The following is a 21,046-nucleotide window of genomic DNA, read 5'->3' as shown; positions in this document are numbered from 1 at the left end:
GTCACGTAGGATTTTTCCTCCTGGGAGGGTAGACGCGTCTTTCTCTCACATGATGAGGTCGCATCCAGAGCCAGTCAGGCTACCTCAGGCCATGACAACTGTGTTTTGAATGTGATTGGTCCATCATCTGCCTGTACCCCTCTCATCTCTCAGGCTACTGGCTTCTCTGTCTGTCTCCTGCTCCTGTCTCTTCTGATCCTCCTTTCTCTACATAAATTGTGCAAATTACATAAGAGGAAAACCTGTTAAATCAATACCTGTGCACAAATAAATGACAAAGTTAGCCAAACAAAGTTGGTCTTCTGTCTCTGTTGTCTTAGCTTCATCTGGAAGCCCAGGCTCTCTGGCTACTGCGCTGGTCCATCCAATGCACTTCCTTTCCAACCAAGAGCCCAGAACAGACGTTGGACCACTTCCTCTCACAGGCAGGAAGGCTACCTGGGGTGGGGACAGATGAGGACTGACCACTCTTTCCTGTTTTGTCAGAGCATGAAGGGACGCCCGCCCCCAACACCCCTTTTTGGAGATGATGATGATGACGATGACATTGACTGGCTGGGATGAAGACAGGAAACTGGTGCACAGGTTTCTCTACCAACCCTCCTCTAAGCATGATTTTGCACAGCCAGCCCTGGGTCTAGGCAAGCCACGGGGTGAGGGCCAGGTGAGCGCTCTAAGGACAGATATCTGAGACCCCGTGACCTGGAAGAGGATCATGACCCTGCCTTTTGAACTGGTGTTGTCAGAAGCCCATGTGGTCCTGCCTGAGTCCCAGTTGGAGAAAGGGCTGGTAGATTCCCTCTATTTGGTCACCTATAAGAACTCTTCCCTTTCTTCCAAGCTTTTCCTTCTTTCCCTTCACTCTTAGATGGACCTGTGAGCCTCCCCTCCATCTGTCTCTCAGGCCTCAGCTGTAGCCTAGCACACAAAACCTGTCCCCTGGGGGAAGGGCTCCCTGGAGAACGGCAACTACACCATCTCAGTCCGGTTCAATTAGTAGCCTGCTGTGGTCCTAGAACATGTGTCTTTTTTTCTCTGCCTTAAATCTTATCCAAGAGGTCAACAGGTATAAGAATTACAAAGCTAAAATAAACATCTGTAATGAAACTGGACTTGGGCCCTTGGGAGGAAGCTGAGTTTGATTTCAGGTATGGCTGTGCTGCTCTTTGGGAATCTAAAGGGCAGGAGCTACACCTGGGTTGGTAAATGTGCACAAAGACACCTGGACATATTCAGTACTTTAACACTTTCAGACCCTAGATTGAATCCCCAGTATATAAAAGAAATTAGGAGACAGACAGATACACACACACACACACACACACACACACACACACACACACACACACACACACACACACACACACACACACACACACACACACACACACACACACACACTGACAGAGACAGAGACAGAGACAGAAAAAGACAGAAAAGAGAAATAGAGAGGAAACAGAAAGGAAGGAAAGAAAAAGAGAAGAAAAAGCTTCTGAGCTCCAATCCAGATCTGTTGAGATAGAATTTCCATCCTTTATGGTAAAATGTAGAGCACAGCCTTGTCTTCAGTCACAATGCAGTTCTTTGTTCAGGGGTACTGTATGGCTTCAGCCAAGTGACCTTTTCTCTCACACTTCAGCCCATGTGAGCTGGTGAGGAAAAACAGCCAGGATGAGTTCTGCGACTCATGAGCTAGGTGAGTTGTTTCTCTATACCTCAGCGTCCTTATCTCTAAGATGAAGTCAGCTTAATGTTTGTATACGTTAATGTTTGTATAGAGTGCTTAGATTGGTGTCTGGCTCATCATAAACACACAGGTGTTGCTGAATCAAAATTATTTTTTGTGACTTGGCTCTGAAGAATGTTGACATGAGAGCAGTGGATCATCTACTGAGTCTAAGCATATAATCACAATTAAACACAAAACCTAACTTTTCAAACTCTTCCTCTGTAAAAGCCTCAAATATCTAAGTACATTTAGGGACTGAAGCTGAGTAGTTCACTGATCTTCCAGGAAAATGCTCATCCCAGCAGTGTCCCAGGGCAGGGGACCATTGCTGGTCAGGGCTTTTTGTTAGATGGGGAAGGCTCCTTTAATACAACTACACTGGACACTGGGAATCTTACACCTGTGACGGTAACAGACAGTTGGTTCTCAGTTCCCTTGGTGCATGGGAGTGTATGAAGCAATTCTAGAGGTGTGACATAATTCTAGGATTTTTTTTTAAGCTTCCTAAGAAAGGAATTTTTATCCATTGAATTTTTATTCTCTTCTGGACATCTATTTGGGGCCAGATGTCTTTTCTCCTTCAGGGTTATTTTTTTTTAATATAATTTTATTATTATTAAGATGTTGTACAGAGGGGTTACCATTTCATAAGGCAGAATACATATTTTTTTTTGGACAATGTTACCCTTTACTTTCCCATCTGAGAGAAAGACTGTCTTTGCTATCAAAATGTATTGCTTGAAGTTCTTGCTTTCACCTGGTGGCTTGGCTGTCTTAGAAGAGCAACTGCTTTGGGATGAGGACGTTTTTGAAATATAAGGTTTTTGTGTCTGTCATTGTGACTCCAGTGGTTCTTGGAGAGCATATTTATAACACATCCCTGCCTACAAATTGCATAGGTCATTTCCCATCCAGTCATTACTGAATAACATGATTGCATTTAGGATACATTTCTTACTGGGCCATTAGATTTCTGCTTCTGCCTCCAGGGAGAGGCAGAATCCGTGGGACTTTTATTCTCTTTCAGTGGGCACCCCATTACTGCTTGCTACAGCAGCAAAAGGTTGCTGACCAAGTAGGCATTGTGGGGTGTCTACCTGTAGCACAGCCTATAAGGCCACACAGTTGTCTTCAGTTTTACACACTTCCCCTGCAATACCCTCCCTCAGCTCCTAAGATTAGTTGGTACAAGGCCTTTGCATTCTTGATATTAGAATGAAGACAGATTGTTTAAAAATATATATTTATTAAAATGTATTTGTTTTTCATTCCCAAAGCTTAAAAGCATCTTTCCACCAAGCCCATGAGGTGCCTAAGCATAGACATTACAGTATTATATAGCAGTATATTTTCCAACTCGAAAAATATACTCACTTTGGTTTGTCTGTTTACTGCACCCTCAATCAACAGTCTACCCATCCACCCACCCAATGTGGCTTAATTATTATCTTCAAGGACTGAATCATGTTTCTTCACTGGATCATTATGAGCGAGCAGTAATAAATAAAGAACATTAATAACTGAATAGTATTAAAAGTAGTTCTCTATTGTGGATAAAAGGATTAAGGCCATAAAGAGCCCCTCAGTACCCTGGCCATCAGGCTGAGGTGGGAGCTCACTGTGCCCAAAGGACAAGCCAGCAGCCTTGGGAACAGACTGCGGTCTTTGCCTCTCAGCTGCCAATCTTTCCCTAAGAATGGGAGATGGACCTCGGCAGACACTGCCGTCTGTCATGGACAGAATGAAACCATTAAAATTTTTATTTTGACTGAATGTGCAAAATTGCCAACCAGGAGTTGAGTGGGAAAAACGAGAAATCTTAGTTTGTCAACATGATTCATGGAAGAGTCGATCTTCATGTGTTCCCAGGGCTTAAAGGTGAGACAAAAGAGCCCGGATTTTGTCCTTCTAAGCACAAAAGAGGTCAGTTTGTCCAATGGAAAATGCTTCTGTAGAAAAGGCACAAAGTAGAAGAGAGGCCATGTGGGTTCCATGGCCTTCATCACCCAGAACCCTCTTTGTCCCGGAGGTCTTTGGAAATGCTCACGTTCTGACTCAGACATGCAGCTTGCTAGGCTCAGCTGCTCTCCCCTACAAGCCTCGATTCTCTCCATTCTCCCATTGGTCACAGCTGCCTTCTTGAGGCAGCAGACAAGGCTTGGCCCTGAGTAGGTTGGTGGAGATGGGAGGTGGATGCAGTGGCCTCAGAGCTCCAGAGAGGACCTGCTGGCTTCAGCTCAAAGTTGTCAGGAACTGGAAAAGACGGTGAGTAGTTGCCATCAGAAGTGGCTGTGAGTGGAAGTACGGTCTGGCAGAGTGGCCCTTCCAGCCATCAGCACCTGTGCATCCCTTGCCAGCTACATCGTGTTGAGAAGTGGGTAGGTAAGGTAGTAACCCACAGCTGAGCCTAGGACCACACCCAGGAAAATCCAAGTGTTGTAGGACATAACAGTCAGCATCACAAAGTAGCCAATGACCACCTGAGCAACATGAACCAAAGACTGGCCAAAGTAGCACAGAAACCACCTAGATATAAAAGAGAAACAAGTTAATGCTGCTAATGAACCAAGAATAGAGAGTATCTGAGCTGCAGCTACCGCTATATCCAGGTTTTTCTTGGTTGACATGGAGTTGCACTAACATTTTGCCTGGCTAGCTTTGAACTGCAATCCTCCCAAGCTCAGCCTCCTGAATAGCAAGGATTTCAGGCATGAGCCACTGTGCCGGGCTGAGATTACAAAGAAGCTTGCCCACTATTTAGCCCTGAGCTTCCTAGCCTCCTAGGCAAAGAGAAAATGATGGTATATACAGTTTATGTAGATTATTAGTAAGACAGATTTTTTTTTCTTCTCCCAAATTTACTGTGGGAGGCAGAATGGCAATAGAAAATGAGAGACTTCAATGACAGATTAGTTCCTAGTTCAGCCACTTACCAAATCTGGCCTAGTAAAAACTTCTTGACCTATCTGGATGTTAATTTCCCCATTGGTAAAATAAGAACGGGGAACAGGAGCTTTCTCTTGCTCAGTGCTTGTGAAGGTGTGAAGTTCCCAGGTAAGTGCTGCTGATAGAGCAGGTAGGCTCAGTAAGCTCAGATGGGGCTGAAGAGGGCAGTCTAGGGACCTTAAATGGTTACCAGATCAGAGTGGGGGATGGGAGGAGATAAAAGGATGCTTTCTTCCACCAACTCAGGTACACTGATGACAGCCATTCTTGCTTCAGGATATACCCGCTTCCCCTCCTGGGTTTGGTTGCAATTTGCATGTGTGTATGTGTGGTGGTCTTGTGTTCTCGTTTAGCTCTTTCAAGTCTAGCACTCTTACCATTTGAACCACATCTCCACTTCCAACTTTTTTTCTCTAGATTTATCTGCCTGAGCTTACTTCAAATCATGATCATCAGATTTCAGCTTCTAACTAGGATAGCACTAGGACCCGGCTCCTTCCTAGGTTTGGAAGCCTGGTGAAATTGTGGGGTGCACAGTGGCAAAGTTCTAAATATTGCAGCTCCCTGAAGAAATTCTGTGCCCTGCAATGAGGCTATGGCCAAAGTACCAGGAACTCCACATGGTATAGTTAACCTTACTACTAACTAACCACCTTGCTTGGCTAGTCCTGGTCCTTCAGTGGGCCTCAATCTCCTTTCTGTGTATTGGGCCGACACCCTCTGGGCTCAGCCTACATCCCAGAGTGATGTGAGGGCTCTGTTCCTTCCCCTACCCAGTGCTTGCACCTGAAGGGCCTTCTGTTAGCCCGGGGTGAGTCCAAACTTGCAGAATCCCGATCTGTATCCAGGATAACTTGCTGGCTGCTGGAGACAGGCAGGCTCTCCAGAGTCCGGTGAAGCAGCTTGGCTTTGCCAACCTTGATGCCTTCATATAGTACAGCCAGGAGCAGAACCACCAATACTGAGAGGGCCATGCCTGCCAAAAGAAGCCGAGTACAGAATAGCTTCTGGTGTCCCACATGACCCTATGGAAACTACAGAGAATTACCAGGTACACTACATACTTGGAAAGAAAAAAAAAAAAAAAAAAGCTAGAGGCACCAGGTGCCAGTGGCTCACACCTGTAATCCTAGCTACTCATGAGGCTGAAATCAGGATTGTGCTTCAAAGCCTGCTTGGGTAGGAAAATCCATGAGACACTGATCTCCAATTAACCATTAGAAAGCCAGAGTTGGAGCTGTGGCTCAAAAGTGGTAAAGCCCTAGCCTTGAACAAAAAAGCTCAGGGACAGCACCCAGTCCCTGAGTTAAAGCCCCAAGACCAACACACACACACACACACACACACACACACACACACACACACACACACACACACACACACACACACACACACACACACACACACACACACACACACACACACACACACACACACACACACACGCTAGAGGCAAGAATTTTAAATGTGTTAACCACAAAGTAAATGATAAATGTTTAAGTAGAAATGTTTACCTTGACCTGAGCAGTTTACAATGTATATGTGTCTTGAAATGTCCTATGGAACCTCATAAATCTTTGCCAATTAAATGTAATTCAACTTCCAAAACTAGATTGTAAAAACCTCATATATCTGTCTCTTTTGTGGTCGGGCACTTGCTCTTTGAACTTGCCACCCACAAGGAAGCTCAGGCCAAGAACACTTCATGTAGGCATTCAGCCAAGAGCCCAAATGGGGCCCAAGAACAACCACTAGCCCTAGGAGGCAGTCTTGCAGATGGCTGTGGTTCCAGCCACTGTCTGATTCTGTGCATAAATAGTCTTGAGTAAAGGCCACTTGGCTGAATGTAGGCCATTCACTAAACCTTTGAGAGAGAATAATTACCTGACTATTCTAATCCATTGCTTACTGAGGAAGAATTAACGGGACCACTAATACATTGTAGGGATGATCACATCTGCCACTGGGGGGCTTTGGGGCTGTTAGTCTATTTTTAAGTTACCTAATTTAGGTTCAAAAACAATAGTCATGAGTTAGAAATCAAGGAATATTCTTCCCTTGCAGACTGGTATCTCCTCCCAAGTCTAAGTCTGTAGCAGCAGCTGCCAATATGAAAGACAGGCCAGGAAGCAACAGGAGGCCTTCATCAAGTTCTGGTCAATGCTTCCTTGTTTTTTTGTGACCCCCCCCCCCCGCCCCCCTCCCCCCGCAGTCTCAGTGTTTGGACTTCAGTTACTTCCCTTGGAATACATAGCCCAGCTTGCATGCTCTCTCTCTCTCTCTCTCTCTCTCTCTCTCTCTCTCTCTCTCTCTCTCTCTCTCTCTCTCTCTCTCCCCCTTCTTCCTCCTTCCTCCTCTCTCTCCCCCTCCCGCCACCTTCTGAGGATCCTTGAGGATTGGGATCCTTTGTGATAGGAAGGACCCTGGTGCAAATGGATTTATAAATGCAAAGTTCCAGCACAGTGTTTACCTGGAAAAGCAGGCTCATTAAATGCCTTCAGAAATTAAGAGAACCCAGGCTCTCCACTGCCTGGCACTTTAAGGCTTCCTAAGTTACAAGTCTGAGCTTCCTGATTCTTACCTGCAGGACTGTGGACACTCCAGAAATCAAACAGAAGCACGGCCTTGTCTGAGAAGATGAAGTGCATCTGAAAGAGAAAGGGAGTATACATCACAGGGAGCTTGGGGGCATGGAAGTCCTGCTTCCAAACTCCCCAGCAGCCTCCTTTGGGGGCCCAGAACATGAGACCGCAGGACCACACACATTGCAAGGGCCATTAGAGGTTATCAGGGCCAGTGGAGACCATATGGAGCAGGGCTTTCCCAGCCACCAGATGACAGTGCCCTCAGGCCTCTCAAGAATGGCCCCTTGGTGCCTTCCAGACCAAGGGAAGCACTAGACCCTGGAGTACCTGGCTCCTCTTACCTTCCTCTGGGCTTCCCCAAGCAAGCAGGAAGTCCTGGTAAATCTGGCAGATGGGGCAGGATGGACAGTGATTGTCACAGAGGGGGCCCAGAGGCGGCTGGCTCCAATGTCCCCACACTGATTAAACTATTTGCTGGGTGCAGTTCTATGCCCAGCACTAAGGAGAAGGGTTAATGGTTCTGCCCCAGATGTGCTCGTGGCCATGCAGTGTCTGTCAGGACACTGCCTGCCCACCTCGGGTTCGGGGTGGCACCAAGGCATTTGACCATGAACTTAGCGTGATGTCATAATAGTCTTCTATGTAACAGGGACAATTATGCCCATTTTACAGGAAGAAAAACTGGGAGGGATAGGCCCAGAAAGTTCAGTCATGTTCCTGACTCTAGGGAGCTAAGGTAATCCCATGTACTCCAGAACATAGCATCTCAGTCTCCAAGAGAAAATTTTAAGAGAGAAGTGGTACCAGGAGCCAGTGGCCCAAGCCTATAGTCGTAGCTACTTGGGAGGAGAAAGCTAGAAGGATCATGGTTTGAGGCCAGCCAGGGCAGAAAGGTCTTGAGTCCATTTATCAACCAATAAACTGGGTTTGGTAGTGTCTTATCATTTCAGCTAGCAGAAAGCAGAGACCAAGAAAATCACAATACCAGGCTAGCTCTGGCAGAAAAGTTTGAGAGACTCCCTTTCCACAGAAGCAGCTGGGTGTGGTGGTACACACCTGTCAGCCCAGCTACAGCAGGAGGATCGTGTCCAAGTGTGGACCAGGCAAGAAATGACAGCTGTCCTAAAAATAACTAATGCAAGCAAGGGCACCTGTCTAGCAAGTGCAAGGCCGGGAGTTAAAACCCCAGTGGTCCAGGGAAGGGTGGGGAGAGATGAGAAGGAGTCAATGGTGATTCTGCATGCCTAGCCAGCTGAATGGTATTTGCCAAGTCTAAGGCCTGAGGGGTCACCCTCCTGGGGTAGGCAAGTTGCTCTGCAGATACCTGTCAGTTTCATCTAGCCAATAAGATCCTGGTTGCAATAAATAGGACCACTTAATGGCAGCCTTTGACAATGGCCAAATACTAGAGTCTTTGAATGTCACATAGAATTTTCGGTCCTCTGGCTTCACTCTTTTTTTTTTTTTCATTCTTGGAGCTAGAACTCAGGACTGGGCACTGTTCCTGAGATTTTCTGCTCAAGGCTGGTGCTCTACCACTTTGAGCTACAGCTCCACTTCTGGTTTTCTAGTAGTTAATTGGAGGTAAGAATCTCATGAAATTTCCTGCCCAGACTGGCTTTGAACTGCAATCCTCAGATCTCAGCCTCCTGAGTAGCTAGGATTAAGAAAGGGAGATCAGGTGAGGAATGTGGCTCCGTGGTAGAGTGCTTGCCTTGCATACATGAAGCCCTGGGTTTGATGCCTCAGTACCACATACGCAGAAAAATCCAGAAGTGGTGCTGTGGCTCAAGTGGTAGAGTTCTAACCTTGAGCAAAAGAAGCTCAGGGACCATGCCCAGAGTTCAAGCCCCGGGACTGGCAAAAAATAAAAAAATAAAGTTTGCATTAAAAAAAAAAGGGAGGTCCAGGCTTCACTGCTCAGTTTGGTTCACTGATCTGGTCCAATCCACTCTCTCTCCCTCTCCTAAAACCAGATGGAGGAGAAAGTGTGTTCCAAGAGAGAAAGGGATTTGCCCAAGGCTTCACCGGAAGAAGGTTTACAATTACTGTCAGTTCACATTCAAGTGGAGATAAGCCCATCCTTTTGTGGCCTTTGACTAAGTTCTAGTGGAGAGGCCCAGGAGAGACAGAGGATGGGTTCCTGGGACGGTTGTGGGTTTTCAGGCTGAGACAAGCATCTGTGAGCTGGAGTAAAGGGACAGGCAGATTAGGTTAGCTACCACTTTGCTTAATGTGTCATGTGAGTATTCTGTATCTTCCCAGAAACCAGATGTGCACGTTTCTGTTTGCAAATGTCAGCCCTAAGCCACAGACCAACATGTCCAACCTTCTTCCCATCTTCCCCTCTCAAAGTGTAGGGCCAGAGGCAATAGTAAATAATAGCTGAATGAGGTGCTGATGGCCCATGCCTGTAGTCTTAGCTACTCAGGAGGCTGAGATTTGAAGCAGCAGAGCCAGAAAAGCCTGTAAGACTCTTATCTCCAATTAAGTTCCCCAAAAGCCCAGTGCCTAGGCCATGAGTTCAAGCCCCAGGACCAGCACCAAAAAAGAAAAAGAAAAATCTGAGTCTAGAATTTGACACATCATACCAGTTAGGGTCCTTCTCAGGCCTTAGCATTTCCTAGGGAAGGGAAGGTGGACAAAAATAATCTGAAGCTGATACAGTCAAATGCTTTTTCACTTTTCTTTTTTAGTGCCAGTCCTGGGGCTTGAACTCAGGAATCAAACACTCCCTTGGCTTTCTCTGATCAAGGCTGGAGTTCTGCCACTTGAGCCATACCTCTACTTCTTGCTTTGCTAGTTTATTGAAGATAAGAGTCTATCTACTTCAAACCACATTCCTCAGATCTCAGCCTCCTGAGTAACTAGGATTACAGGCATGAGCCACCAATATCCAGCCTTTCTCACAGGCTATTGAGAGGGTCTCTGAAAAGTGGATTCTGTGATCATGTAAGTTTGAGGGAAACAGGAACTGAGCAAATTTTTTTTAACACTTTCCTTGCTTGCTGCCAGAAGGACGAAGAGCCCTGTCCCTCCCTGTCTCATTGCTGAGTATTTTGTAGGAGAGCACCCCATAGAACATAACTGCAGAAGTGCTAAGTCTAGAAACAGCCCTATTTGGGGGGGGGTGAGTTACTATTTTGTGCCTAGCACTATTCTAAAAATATTATATCTTCATTTAAGAGGGAATTATTCTTTGTAGTTCCATTTGACAGGTAAAAATACCAAGGCTCAGTTTCAGTCACTTGCCAAGATGTACAGCTAGGTTGTGCCCTGGTAGATTAGATTCAGAGTCTGTGTCCCCAACACCTATCAGAACAGCAAAGGAATCCCTATAGGTAGTGGTGAGATTTCCCAGGGCATACTGCAAGGTAGAAGCCATTTCATGGTTAAAATTCAGATCCTTCCACTTGTCCCTTATTTGACGCAGAGGAAAATAGAGCTAAGATATGAAAACAAACCAACTGAGAGTGGGCTGCTTTGTTAGTTTTAACATTGTGGAAAGAAGACATGGCCACGTTGAGAGAAAAGAAGGAAAGGAATCAGGGAAGCGGAAGGAATGGATGAGAAAACACCTCTGTGCAATTAGTACAGCAGGAGTTAAGCTGTTCAAAAAATAAAGGAAGTAAAGGATGGCCAATCAGGACTGGAAAGAATGGCCAAGACACAGTTGAAAAACAGGATGAAGAGCAAAGAGGTAGGGCCATCTTGGAACAGAAGGGCATAGCTGGCCATGACTACAGACACTGAGTGCTGCTGTGGAGAGAACAATATAAAATGGCAAACACACGGAGATAGAAGAGTAGCCATGAGAGCCCCCCATCAAAGACAGGAAGCTGTAACACATGTCAAGACTGTTCAAAGACCATCCATTGGTACCTCCCCCACCCCCTCCTTTGTGAGTACCACTGAGAGCTGCCCTGGCCACAGGGATGAGTGGCTGTGGGCTTCTTCTGTGATTTAGGGCCACTACTCATATCCATCAAAGCCTCAGGCGGCTCAGGTCCCTTTGGGTTGGCCACCAGGGTGGTAGGTTCTACAGGGTTAATTTTTAAGCCAGGTAAGTGATCCTCCACTAGTTAGGAAAAAGCTACCAGCATAACATTGGCCATGTGCTTTCTGAATACTTGATATGCAGATGCCTGGGCCTCCCTGGGTCTTCAGTCAGAATTCAGGAGCAAATCTACAGGAGCTGAGGATATATAAACACTTCTCATGGACACTGATGGCTCACTTTAAGTAGCAGCTGGAACAGAGGTAGCAAAGCCTCGTGACTCAGATGCTAAAGGGGTTCTGTCTCCCAGCTCTGCTAGTAACAAACTGCATGACCTCAAGCAGGCAGTGCAATTCCATGGCCTGAAAAATGGGACTGGACTTTAGAAACCCTTTCTCCTGGCCTTGCCTTTGCCTCACAGAGGCCAAGCTCCCTGGAGGTCCTGCATCTATGGACAGGGAATGGAAAGGGAGGAGTGAACAGGACAGCCATGCAGCGGTGCATCTTCTGAGGACCTGCATGAACTTGCACAGTTTCCTGCCTTTCATCCTTTTATCTCCCTCTGACATCTCTGCAGTCCCCTCCTATTTTCAACTCCTTTGCACTGACATTAAAGGCCTATTTAGCTGCCCAAAGATACTCAGGAATCAGGTACCCAGGGCCATAGATTTTTCTGGAAAGACTGTGTGTTTTTCACACTTCAGCATGCTCCACAAGCACTCTGGGTAGTTTTGAAATAGGTGACTGAAACCATGCTTGGAAAAATAATCTACCTAATGAGGGCTGGTTAGATAGCTTACACGATTACCTCAACGGAAACTGAAGTAATTGCTTTAAAAAGTTACTTTGAGCTGGGCACCACTGGCTCATGCCTGTAACCCTCACTTCTCAGGAGGCTAAGACCTTGAGGATGGAGGTTCAAAGCCAGCCAGGGAAGAAAAGTCTGTAAGGCTCCATCCCAACTAACCTGTCAAATGCTGGGTTGGAGGCCTGGCTCAAGTGGCACAGTGCCATGTGACAGCAAATAAGCCAAGTAAGAGGCCCTGAGTTCAGGCCCCCAGTACTCCATACACACACACACACACACACACACACACACACACACACACACACACACACACACACACACACACACACACACACACACCCATGTTGAAGAAGTTAAAACCAGATTTCTATCCACCTAATATGAAAATGGTGGTACTTGCTGAATATAAAAAGCTGAAACAGTACCAAATAGAAAAATGACTGAGTTCTATCCAGTTAGGAGTTGGAACATGACAGAATGTTCACTAAAGAATATGCAAAAATAAGCAAGTATAAACAATTCTGTGAATTCCATTTATATTGGAGTTGAATTCTTTCAACTTCAGTGGAAGCCTCCAGTACCATCGTTGCCAAGTGGGGGGCTGTGCCCACCCCCCTACCCCCAACACTTCTTTGAGTCCAGCTGATAAAGCCATTGGCATGAATGGAATGTCCCCAATCCCTAATTACTCACACAGGGAGTTTCCATAACTGGCTTCCTCTATCATCCTTGAGACAGTGCCAACTACCTCAGTAGCTCAAAACAGGTAACACCTTTTGCCACACACCTGAACACCCACAGACAGCAAAATTCACTCGACCAACATTTCCTTTTGTTGTGCCAGACCCTGGAGACACAGAGATGACTGCAAAAAAAACCTTCCTGGAGCCCACTATCTAGTGATAGAGAAGTAGACAGATAATTACAACAGGTTGTATGGTATCAGAAACAGAAGGCAGGATGGAGATGTAGTTCAATGATGCATAAGTCCATAGGTCCATATGTCACAATATGTCCCATATCCAGAACTTCAAAAAAGCCAGTGACAAGGCACGGTGTCGGGAACCTGGAGGTGTGGGGACAAAACCATCTGGGTGACACCTTTGGGTAGGGCAGGTGGGTAGAGCAGCTCTGAAGTACAGGGAGCAGGAGACTACTGGGAAGACAGTCTGCAGAGCGTTCAGAACTAGAGGAACCCAGACAGCATCAGTTCCCATTCCCCAGGGAGTAGGAAGCTGGGGGAGGGGCAAAGACCCACAGGTTGCTAGGCCTTCCGCACTCTTGTCCTGTTGCTCGTGAAAAGAATTCAAATCAGCACATCCTAACTTAAGAGACTTCCATCTGCAATTTTCAGGTCCAGAGTTTTATGCATAAGGCAGGCCCCCAATCTTGTTTTCTCACTGGGGAGGAATCTCAGTCTCTGGCAGTGTAATTTATCGGTGCTTCAGTCAGGGCCCCACCCTGGACAGGGAGGAGCTGTGGCCGATTATGGAGTAAACAATCCACAAGATTTGTTTTAATTTCTTCCTTTGGGGTCACCGACACTTCGATTGAAAAAAAAGAACTAGGGGCTGAGGGTCCCGCAGGGAGGCTGGCCGGCGGGGAAGCTGTGTAGCAAAGGCTCTCGCCTCTTTTTCAAGAACAGCAAGGGGGCGGGGTGGGCGCTAAAGAGTCTGCACAGCCTGTAGCTTCTGGGACTTGTTTCATGAGGTGAGGGAAGGGACATGATTTCTCCAAACTCCCAAAGTCTGTTAGAAGCTGTCCTCCTCTCCAGCCCAGGTGAGCCCTAACCAGGATAAAAGAAAAGAAAAAGCTCTTGCTGAGCTCCGATCGGAACAGGCACTTGTCCCAGGCAGGCTGGGGGTGGTGGGGTGCGCGGACGGCGCCGGGCTCGGCTGAGGAAAGCCTCCCTAGAACCCCAGCCACCGCGTCTGCTCCCACCCCACCGCACCCCACTCACCCCGACTCCGGCCACCGCCCGGAGCTGGGACCCCCCGCGACTCGCCGATCCGCCCGGGCCGCGCCCCAGCCCGCCTTCGCGCGTGCGTCCGGCTGGAAGGACTCCCAGCAGCGGGGACCGACAGACAGAACCTCCGGGAGCCCCTGACAGCCGCACCTGCCGCGTCCCCCAGCCCCGATCCAGCGGCGACGATGCCACCAACACACCCCCTCACCAGCCCGGGACTCGGGGCTGGGAGGATCTCGGGGTGCGGAGGCTGCTGCTCCGAGGGATTCCCCCACCCGCGTCCATTCTGCGAGGCGCCTGGGACTCACCGCCATGGTGAGCGCTCTTGAAGGGTGCACGGCCCGGGTCTCGGATCCAACTTCGCTAGCAGCCGCAGCGACGGCGCCCCGGACCGCGCCAGTCATGTGGTCCCAGGAAAGCAGCGCGAGGGTACCTGGGAGTTGTAGTCCCTCTGCGCGTCCCCGCCTGCGGCCACGCCCACCACTGGACTCCCCTAACCCCACTGCGCAGGACCCACCGGGATCCACCCGCCCACCGCGACGCTAAGCTGTCCGAGCCCCAGGTGTTCTGGTCCTGTAACTGCTTGTCATAAAATCGTTTGGCAATTACCATAAAATGTTTTTATTGTTCCTTGTTATAGTCTGTGTGAGGCTTCGCCTGTGATGAATTAAAAATGCAGAGAGGGGAAACAAATTTAGAGAGGGCATGCTGTCAATGACACTCTGGACCTTTGTGTAGCTATTTGGTTTCTAAGCGATCATTTCCAATCTAACGAGCAAAAAAGCGTTTACCGGCTGTTGATTACATTTCCTTTATTGCAAAAATTCTGGGTTTTCCCTAGAGGCAATACATGGTACTATCTTTGACAGAGAGCTTACAAACAACAGAAATTTATTTCTCGCAGGTCTGCAGGCTGGGAATCCAAGCTCGGGGTGCCAGGTTCCCTCTTCCCTGATGGTTCTCTTGGTTACAGAGGGTGACTTCGCATTACCTCCTCACAAGGCAGTACTTTCGACTTGTTTCATTTTACTAGGGTGGTTAGCTTTTTCCCTTATTGGTATTTCCATTTTTGTGGATTGCCTGACTTGGAGTTTTCTCCCCTCCCCCAGGTCGGGTGGTAAGAGACTTTTAAACTATATTTTAATTCTCAGATATGTTGAAAATCCTTTATCAATCAACCTCTGTAAAGGAGCTCCTTCAAGAGACCTGGGCTTGGATTAGCAGTTTAGAATCTGACCTCAGTTCAATCCTGAGCCCATGAGTATGAGCTATGGTATCTCAACAAAACAAAACAAACGTTGTACAGTATTCTAGTAAGATAAAAATAATAGAACTATATTATGGAGCTGTTGACTAAAATGAAAATACGTTAAATTCTCAGCCTAAAACCTGGCACTGGGAGCTTGCTTAATAAATGGTGACTACTGTCATCATTAGCAGTTCTGCCCTAGAGAGAAAGCTATCTGCAAAAGGCCAAGCCACTTGCTCAAAGTCACAGCTTCTGTGAGCCTCAAGATGAAAACAGAAGAGGGTGTGGGAATAGCCAAGGACCAGGCTGACTCCTGATTGGGGGCAAAACACATGGGTGGGTGCAAGAGGGGTGGGCACTTGGAGGAGGCCAGATAAGGCCCACCACTGCTGGGGCTGTGCTAAGCCATGGGGAATCTTTGAAGCTTTTAGAACCCAAGAACTGGGGAGAGATCTAGGCATTCTTCAACTCTATGGGGCTCACCTGAGAATCAGGAGTCAAAAGGTCTGACCTTTGCAAAAATGGGCTCCTGAATACCCCAATCTCCTCGCCCACGGAAGGACTGCGTTCATTTGACTGTTGTGCTTGGCTTTGTCACAATCTCATGACCTTTCACAGCTCTAACTTCCTCATGGGTTACAATGCTTGACCCCTTAAGTCCCAAGTTTCTTTTGAGCCACCAGATATTTCCCCTCCTTGGGCCCTCAAGGAAGAGGAACTGAGTGGAAGGCACAGAATCTTAGCTCACAAGACCATATGAGTCATCCAAGCCAAGTGGAAAGATTCTTTTGTGATTCTGTTTTGATGGCCTGTGGAACTCCTTCCTGTCCAGGAACAACAGTCTGTTGCTATCTTCTTAGCATACACCTGGAGCCTGCCTGGAAAAAATCTCCAATCAGACTGTGCTACCTAAAATGTGGCAGAGATCATGGGGGAAGGGCGCAATCTGGACATGAAGCTTGTACAGTCTATCAGGAGAGGGAAAAGCCGACCTGACATTTCTCCTTCCAAGGAGGAAGTTGAGGTCTTAGGGAAAGATCATCTACTTTTTTTTTTTTGGTCGGTCATGGGGCTTGAACTCTGGGCTTGGGAGCTATCCCTGCACTCTTCAGCTCAAGGTGAGTGCTCTACCACTTGAGCCACAGCACCACTTCCAGTTGTCTGGTGGTTAATTGGAGATAAAAGTCTCACAGGGTCCTGGGAAGGTGGCTCAATGGTAGAGCGCTTGCCATGCATGCCTGAGGCCCTGGGTTCAATTCCTCAGCACCACATAAGAAAAAAGAAAAAAGCCAGAAGTGGCGTGTGGCTCAAGTGGTAGAGCGCTAGCCTTGAGCTGAAGAGCTGAGGGACAGCACCCAGGCCCAGAGTTCTGGCCCCATGACCGGACCAAAAAAAAAAAAAAAAAGTCTCACAGACTTTTCTGCCCAGGCTGGCTTTGAACCATGATCCTCAGATCTCAGCCTCCTGAGTAGCTATGAGTAGCCTCCTAAGTAGGCATGAACCAATGGTGCCCAGCTCATCTAATCTTTAAGTGCAGATGAAGCTGTGTATCCCAAGGATGCCATTGCCCCTTTTCTGGGCACTGGTTTCCCTATCTGTACAGTAAGAGCTGGAATGACTGCCCATACCTGCACCTTTCAAATGCTGATGATCTGCACTGATAATCATCTGGCAAGTGGAGTTGGAAACTTATGGCAAGATTTCTGCATGCCTTCCAGCCAGGTAACCTCCTGGATTCTTCCACAAGACCTAAAGAGTTTTTACATGTATATTTTACTACCTATATCTTTTCTTTCCCAAATATCACTACTCTTTTAGTGATGCCAGCCTAACCACCTTATTTAAAACTGTAATCTCTCCTAATTATTAGGAAGGCAGAGATCAGGAACATTGAGATTCAAGGCTAGTCTAGGAAAAAAGGTGAGATACCATCTCCACAAACAGGCTGGCTGTGGAGCTTGGTGTCTTTCATTCTAGGTACTTGGGAGGTGTAAGTAGGAGGATTGCGGTCTGAGGCTCAGTTGGGCAAAAGTGCTCATATCCTAGTCAGCTAATGATAGCAGCTCACAAATCTCTATGTGGGGGTGAGGGGGTACGTGTGGGTGTGTACTGATATTGGGGCTTGAACTCAGAGCTCAGGCATTGTCCCTTAGTTTTCTCATTTAAAGTTGGTGCTCTACCACTTGAGCTACAGCTCCACTTCTGGCTTTTTGCTGGTTAATTGGAGTTCAGCATCTCTCAAACTTTCCTGCCCAGGCTGGCTTTGGATCATGATCCCCAGATCTCAGCCTCTTGAGTAGCTAGGATTATTGGTATGAGCCACCAATACCAATCCACAAATGCTTTTTTAAAAATACCATCGCAGCTTGGGCACTGGTGGCTGGTGCCTGTAATCCTAGCTACTCAGGATGCTGAGATCTGAGGATTGTGGTTTGAAGCCAGCCTGGGCAGAATAATCTGAGAGACTCTGATCCTGATCCTGACTGGACATTATTTTCTTAGGGAAAGGTCCAACACAGAAATGACCGAAGGTCAGATGAGTGGAATTTTTCCTCCACAGCAGCCTTTTCTCCTGTTAATAAGAACTAAACTAATTTCCCCGCCTACCAACTCCCCATCAAAGGTCCAATGGGATCATTTTACTAATATATTATGCTGATAATAATCTTCACTAATCAAATCCTTTTGTTGATTTCTTAGGTATATTTTGGTTCCAATCCAACCGATCTATTGTTACTGGAGGAAGGATCAAGCTGGGAAAATATTCTTATCTACCTTATCTCTGAAAGTGTAGTAGAGCTTTGAGCCTGTTGAAACGACTGACAAAGGACATTTTTAACCTGCAGAGATGACAATTTCATATAGTTCCAGTACTAGCTAAGGCAACTGTAGGTAGATAACCTATCCTCTGTCAGAAATGGACCCTCTTCCCTCCATCTGAGGAAGAAGAAAGCCAATGAGAAACAAACCACCTGGCTCTAATGCACTCGCCTTGGAGAAGCCAGGTGGGGAGAAACTGGTTCTGCTCCAATAGCAGAGGTTGTTTTGCAGTATCGAGTTGGGCAGGCACTGGAAAGAGCCTTAGGTCTGGCCACAGTCTAAGAATGATATGGTGTTTAGCATGCTGTGCAACCATGAGGAAAATACTTTTGATACACTGCCCTACCTGCAGTTCTCTCTGAATAGGGAAGAGGGACTCCTGTCACTATACAGTGGCCCAAAGAACTCATCTATATCTTGTCTGTTTTGAGCAACATACTACTTAAGATGTAGCCTACCCATCAACTACACTCCTCATCAGGACTTGGGTGAGGAGAGAGGTTGGACAGTTGGTGCCTTTTCTACCTTTTGCTTTTTGGTTGAGACACTCAACAGGTAAGCTTTAAGAAGGCATTAGTATTTAGGAATACTTGTTCTGTTGAACAAAAGATAGGAGCAAATCATTGAAGTTAACTCACAGATATCACACCATAATGGTGGTTCTAAGGCAAACATGAAGAATCAGATTATAACTAGTTAATGTTTTATTCATTCACTCAACAAACACCTTGCTCTGTTTAGGTCCCAGGGATGGTAGGTCAGAGAACCTCCTGGAAGTTGAGAGTTCTTGGAGACTTTTTTGTGTGTGCATACAGAGAATGTATACAGAGAGTTTGTACTTCTCCTAAAGATGCCTGAATCCTGAATTGCCCCTTTGGAGATTGGCAGAGAGAGAGAGAGAGAGAGAGAGAGCTAGTTTAACAAAGTGGTGTGTGTATTTATGCGTGCACAATGACGGCAGACATGCAAGTAAGGATGTGTGTGACACAAGTATATGCAAGTGTGTAGTGGACTCATGATTCTATTCTTGTCACAGTAGGTACTGATTCTGGGTTTATGTGAGCTGTTTGTGTGCTTAGGATATAGGATATAGTTAAGTGTTGGAATCATGTGTGATCATGTACAAGCCTGTGAGTCTATAAGTGGCAATTCAGAAAAAGGAGGAAAGGAGAAATGGGTGGAAGTTCACCTGCTGGCTATCAGAAAGTCCCTGAGAAACAACTCTGGGGCACGAAAGCTACAAGATAAATGGGCAATCCATCTTTTTTTATTTTTTATTGTAAATATACTGTACAAAGGAGTTGCATTTACATGAGTAAGGTAATGAATACATTTCCTATTGAGCACTGTTACCCCCTCCTTTTTTTTTTTTTTGTCAGTCATGGGGCTTGAATTCTAGGCTTGGGTGCTGCCCTCAGCTCTTTAGCTCAAAGCGAGCACTCTACCACTTCAGCCACAGTGCCACATCCAGTTTCCTAGTAGTTTATTGGAGATAAGAGTCTCATGGACTTTCCTGCCTCATGTTGGCTTTGAACCACGATCCTCCGATCTCAGCCTTCTGGGTAGCTAGGATTACAGGCGTGAGCCACCGGTGCCTGGTACGCCCTCCTTTGTTTTTTCCCTACTATCCCTTCCCTCCCCGCCTCCCTATCTCCTCTTTCCTCCTCCCAAGTTGCAAAGTTCGTTTTCAACATAGTGTCTTGTGCATCTCATTGTTACAATGCGTCAACCTGTATCCTCATTTCAGCATTCTGTTATTTCCCTTTCCCTTTCCAAATTAGTAAAATGTGTATACAAGATTCAGGGCACGGGAATCAGATATAGTGACAACAGGGGTTATACCATGGGGGAATAACATGCAAAAGAAACAAAATCACATAGTACATTAAAACAGCGACAAAGAAAAATCCCTATCTTGGGATTCATTTCACTTAGATACCCACAAGAAAGCAAGTCCACAAGGTGCTCAGGAAATGGCCTGGGCGGATCTCTGAGAGTAGTGAAGGGAAATGAGAAGCAAGACAGAGAACATGGATAAGAGGGAGGGGGAAGAAGGAAGGGAGGAAAGAAAAGAATTCTTAGAATCTGAGTTCCAGACAGAGATAAATAATCAAAACGATTCTAGAGAATTGTCTAGCACAAAAGTTCATAAATTTCATACTAAAATGGAACTACCCAGAGAAGAGCACAATGAAGAGAATGAGGAAATCAAGACAATAATAAAATGTATTAGAATTTCAGAATGTAGGAGAGAAAGTAAAATTCTTCAGTCTTCCAGAATAAAAATCCCACAAAAGGGATTTGGAATCAGGATTTTGGAATTTTCAATAGTAACACTATAAACACAGAAAAAAAAGGAAAAAGAAAAAAATGCCTTCCAAAATCTAAGGGGAAATGCCATTCAGTTGAGTACTTATAGCTAGCCAATTTTTTTTTGTTATTGAGTTATACAAAGGGGTTACAATTCCGTAAGTCAGGTAATGAGTACAACACTTCTTGAATAACTTCACCCCTTCTTTCCCCTATTTTCCCCTCTGGTCCCACCTACAAGTTACATAGTTCATTTTTTTATGTAGTATATATTGAGTACAATGACACATTTTCTCACTCTTTTTTGGGGGGTCCGGTCGTGGGGCCTGAACTCTGGGCCTGGGCACTGTCCCTCAGCTCTTCAGCTCAAGGCTAGCGCTCTACTACTTGAACCACAGCGCCACTTCTGGCTTTTTTCTTTTTGCTTATGTGGTACTGAGGAATCGAACACAGGGCCTCATGCATGCAAGGCAAGCGCTCTACCACTGAGCCACCTTCCCAGCCCCCCATTTTCTCACTCTTCCTTCCATTGCTGTGCCGCTTTTTATCCCCCTGTCCAAAAACATGTTTCCACTAACTGGAATTTAATAAATCGTACTTTAGATGTAAGGAATTATGCCTTTGGATTCCTCTCCT

The 21,046-nt window shown here is 46.4% G+C and overlaps 2 protein-coding genes across 4 annotated transcripts in view; one reads left to right on the top strand and one right to left on the bottom strand.

Annotated features, from left to right (window-relative positions):
- Fkbp15 (FKBP prolyl isomerase family member 15) overlaps window positions 1-1,112 on the top strand; it is a 52,548-nt gene extending 51,436 nt beyond the window's left edge. For all 3 annotated transcript variants that reach the window (XM_042695162.1, XM_042695160.1, XM_042695159.1), the window contains one exon: window positions 487-1,112. In XM_042695162.1, the coding sequence (XP_042551096.1) occupies window positions 487-564 (78 nt within the window). In that variant the 3' untranslated portion in view covers window positions 565-1,112. The remainder of the gene's footprint in view (window positions 1-486) is intronic.
- A 1,843-nt stretch (window positions 1,113-2,955) lies between these two features.
- Window positions 2,956-14,445, bottom strand: Slc31a2 (solute carrier family 31 member 2). Its single transcript, XM_042695169.1, has 4 exons — window positions 14,340-14,445; window positions 7,257-7,323; window positions 5,462-5,651; window positions 2,956-4,255 (listed from the first exon to the last, which is right to left on the bottom strand). The coding sequence occupies exons 1-4, from the start codon at window positions 14,433-14,435 to the stop codon at window positions 4,087-4,089; spliced, it is 522 nt and encodes a 173-aa protein (XP_042551103.1). The 5' UTR covers window positions 14,436-14,445; the 3' UTR covers window positions 2,956-4,086.
- Window positions 14,446-21,046: the final 6,601 nt, after the last annotated feature.

This window comes from Dipodomys spectabilis, unplaced genomic scaffold (genome assembly GCF_019054845.1).
Source record: "Dipodomys spectabilis isolate Male_0828 unplaced genomic scaffold, ASM1905484v1 ptg000006l, whole genome shotgun sequence".
Lineage (NCBI taxonomy): Eukaryota > Metazoa > Chordata > Mammalia > Rodentia > Heteromyidae > Dipodomys > Dipodomys spectabilis.
The sequence above is the reverse complement of the archived record's forward strand: the minus strand, read 5'-3'. Positions and strand labels throughout refer to the sequence as shown.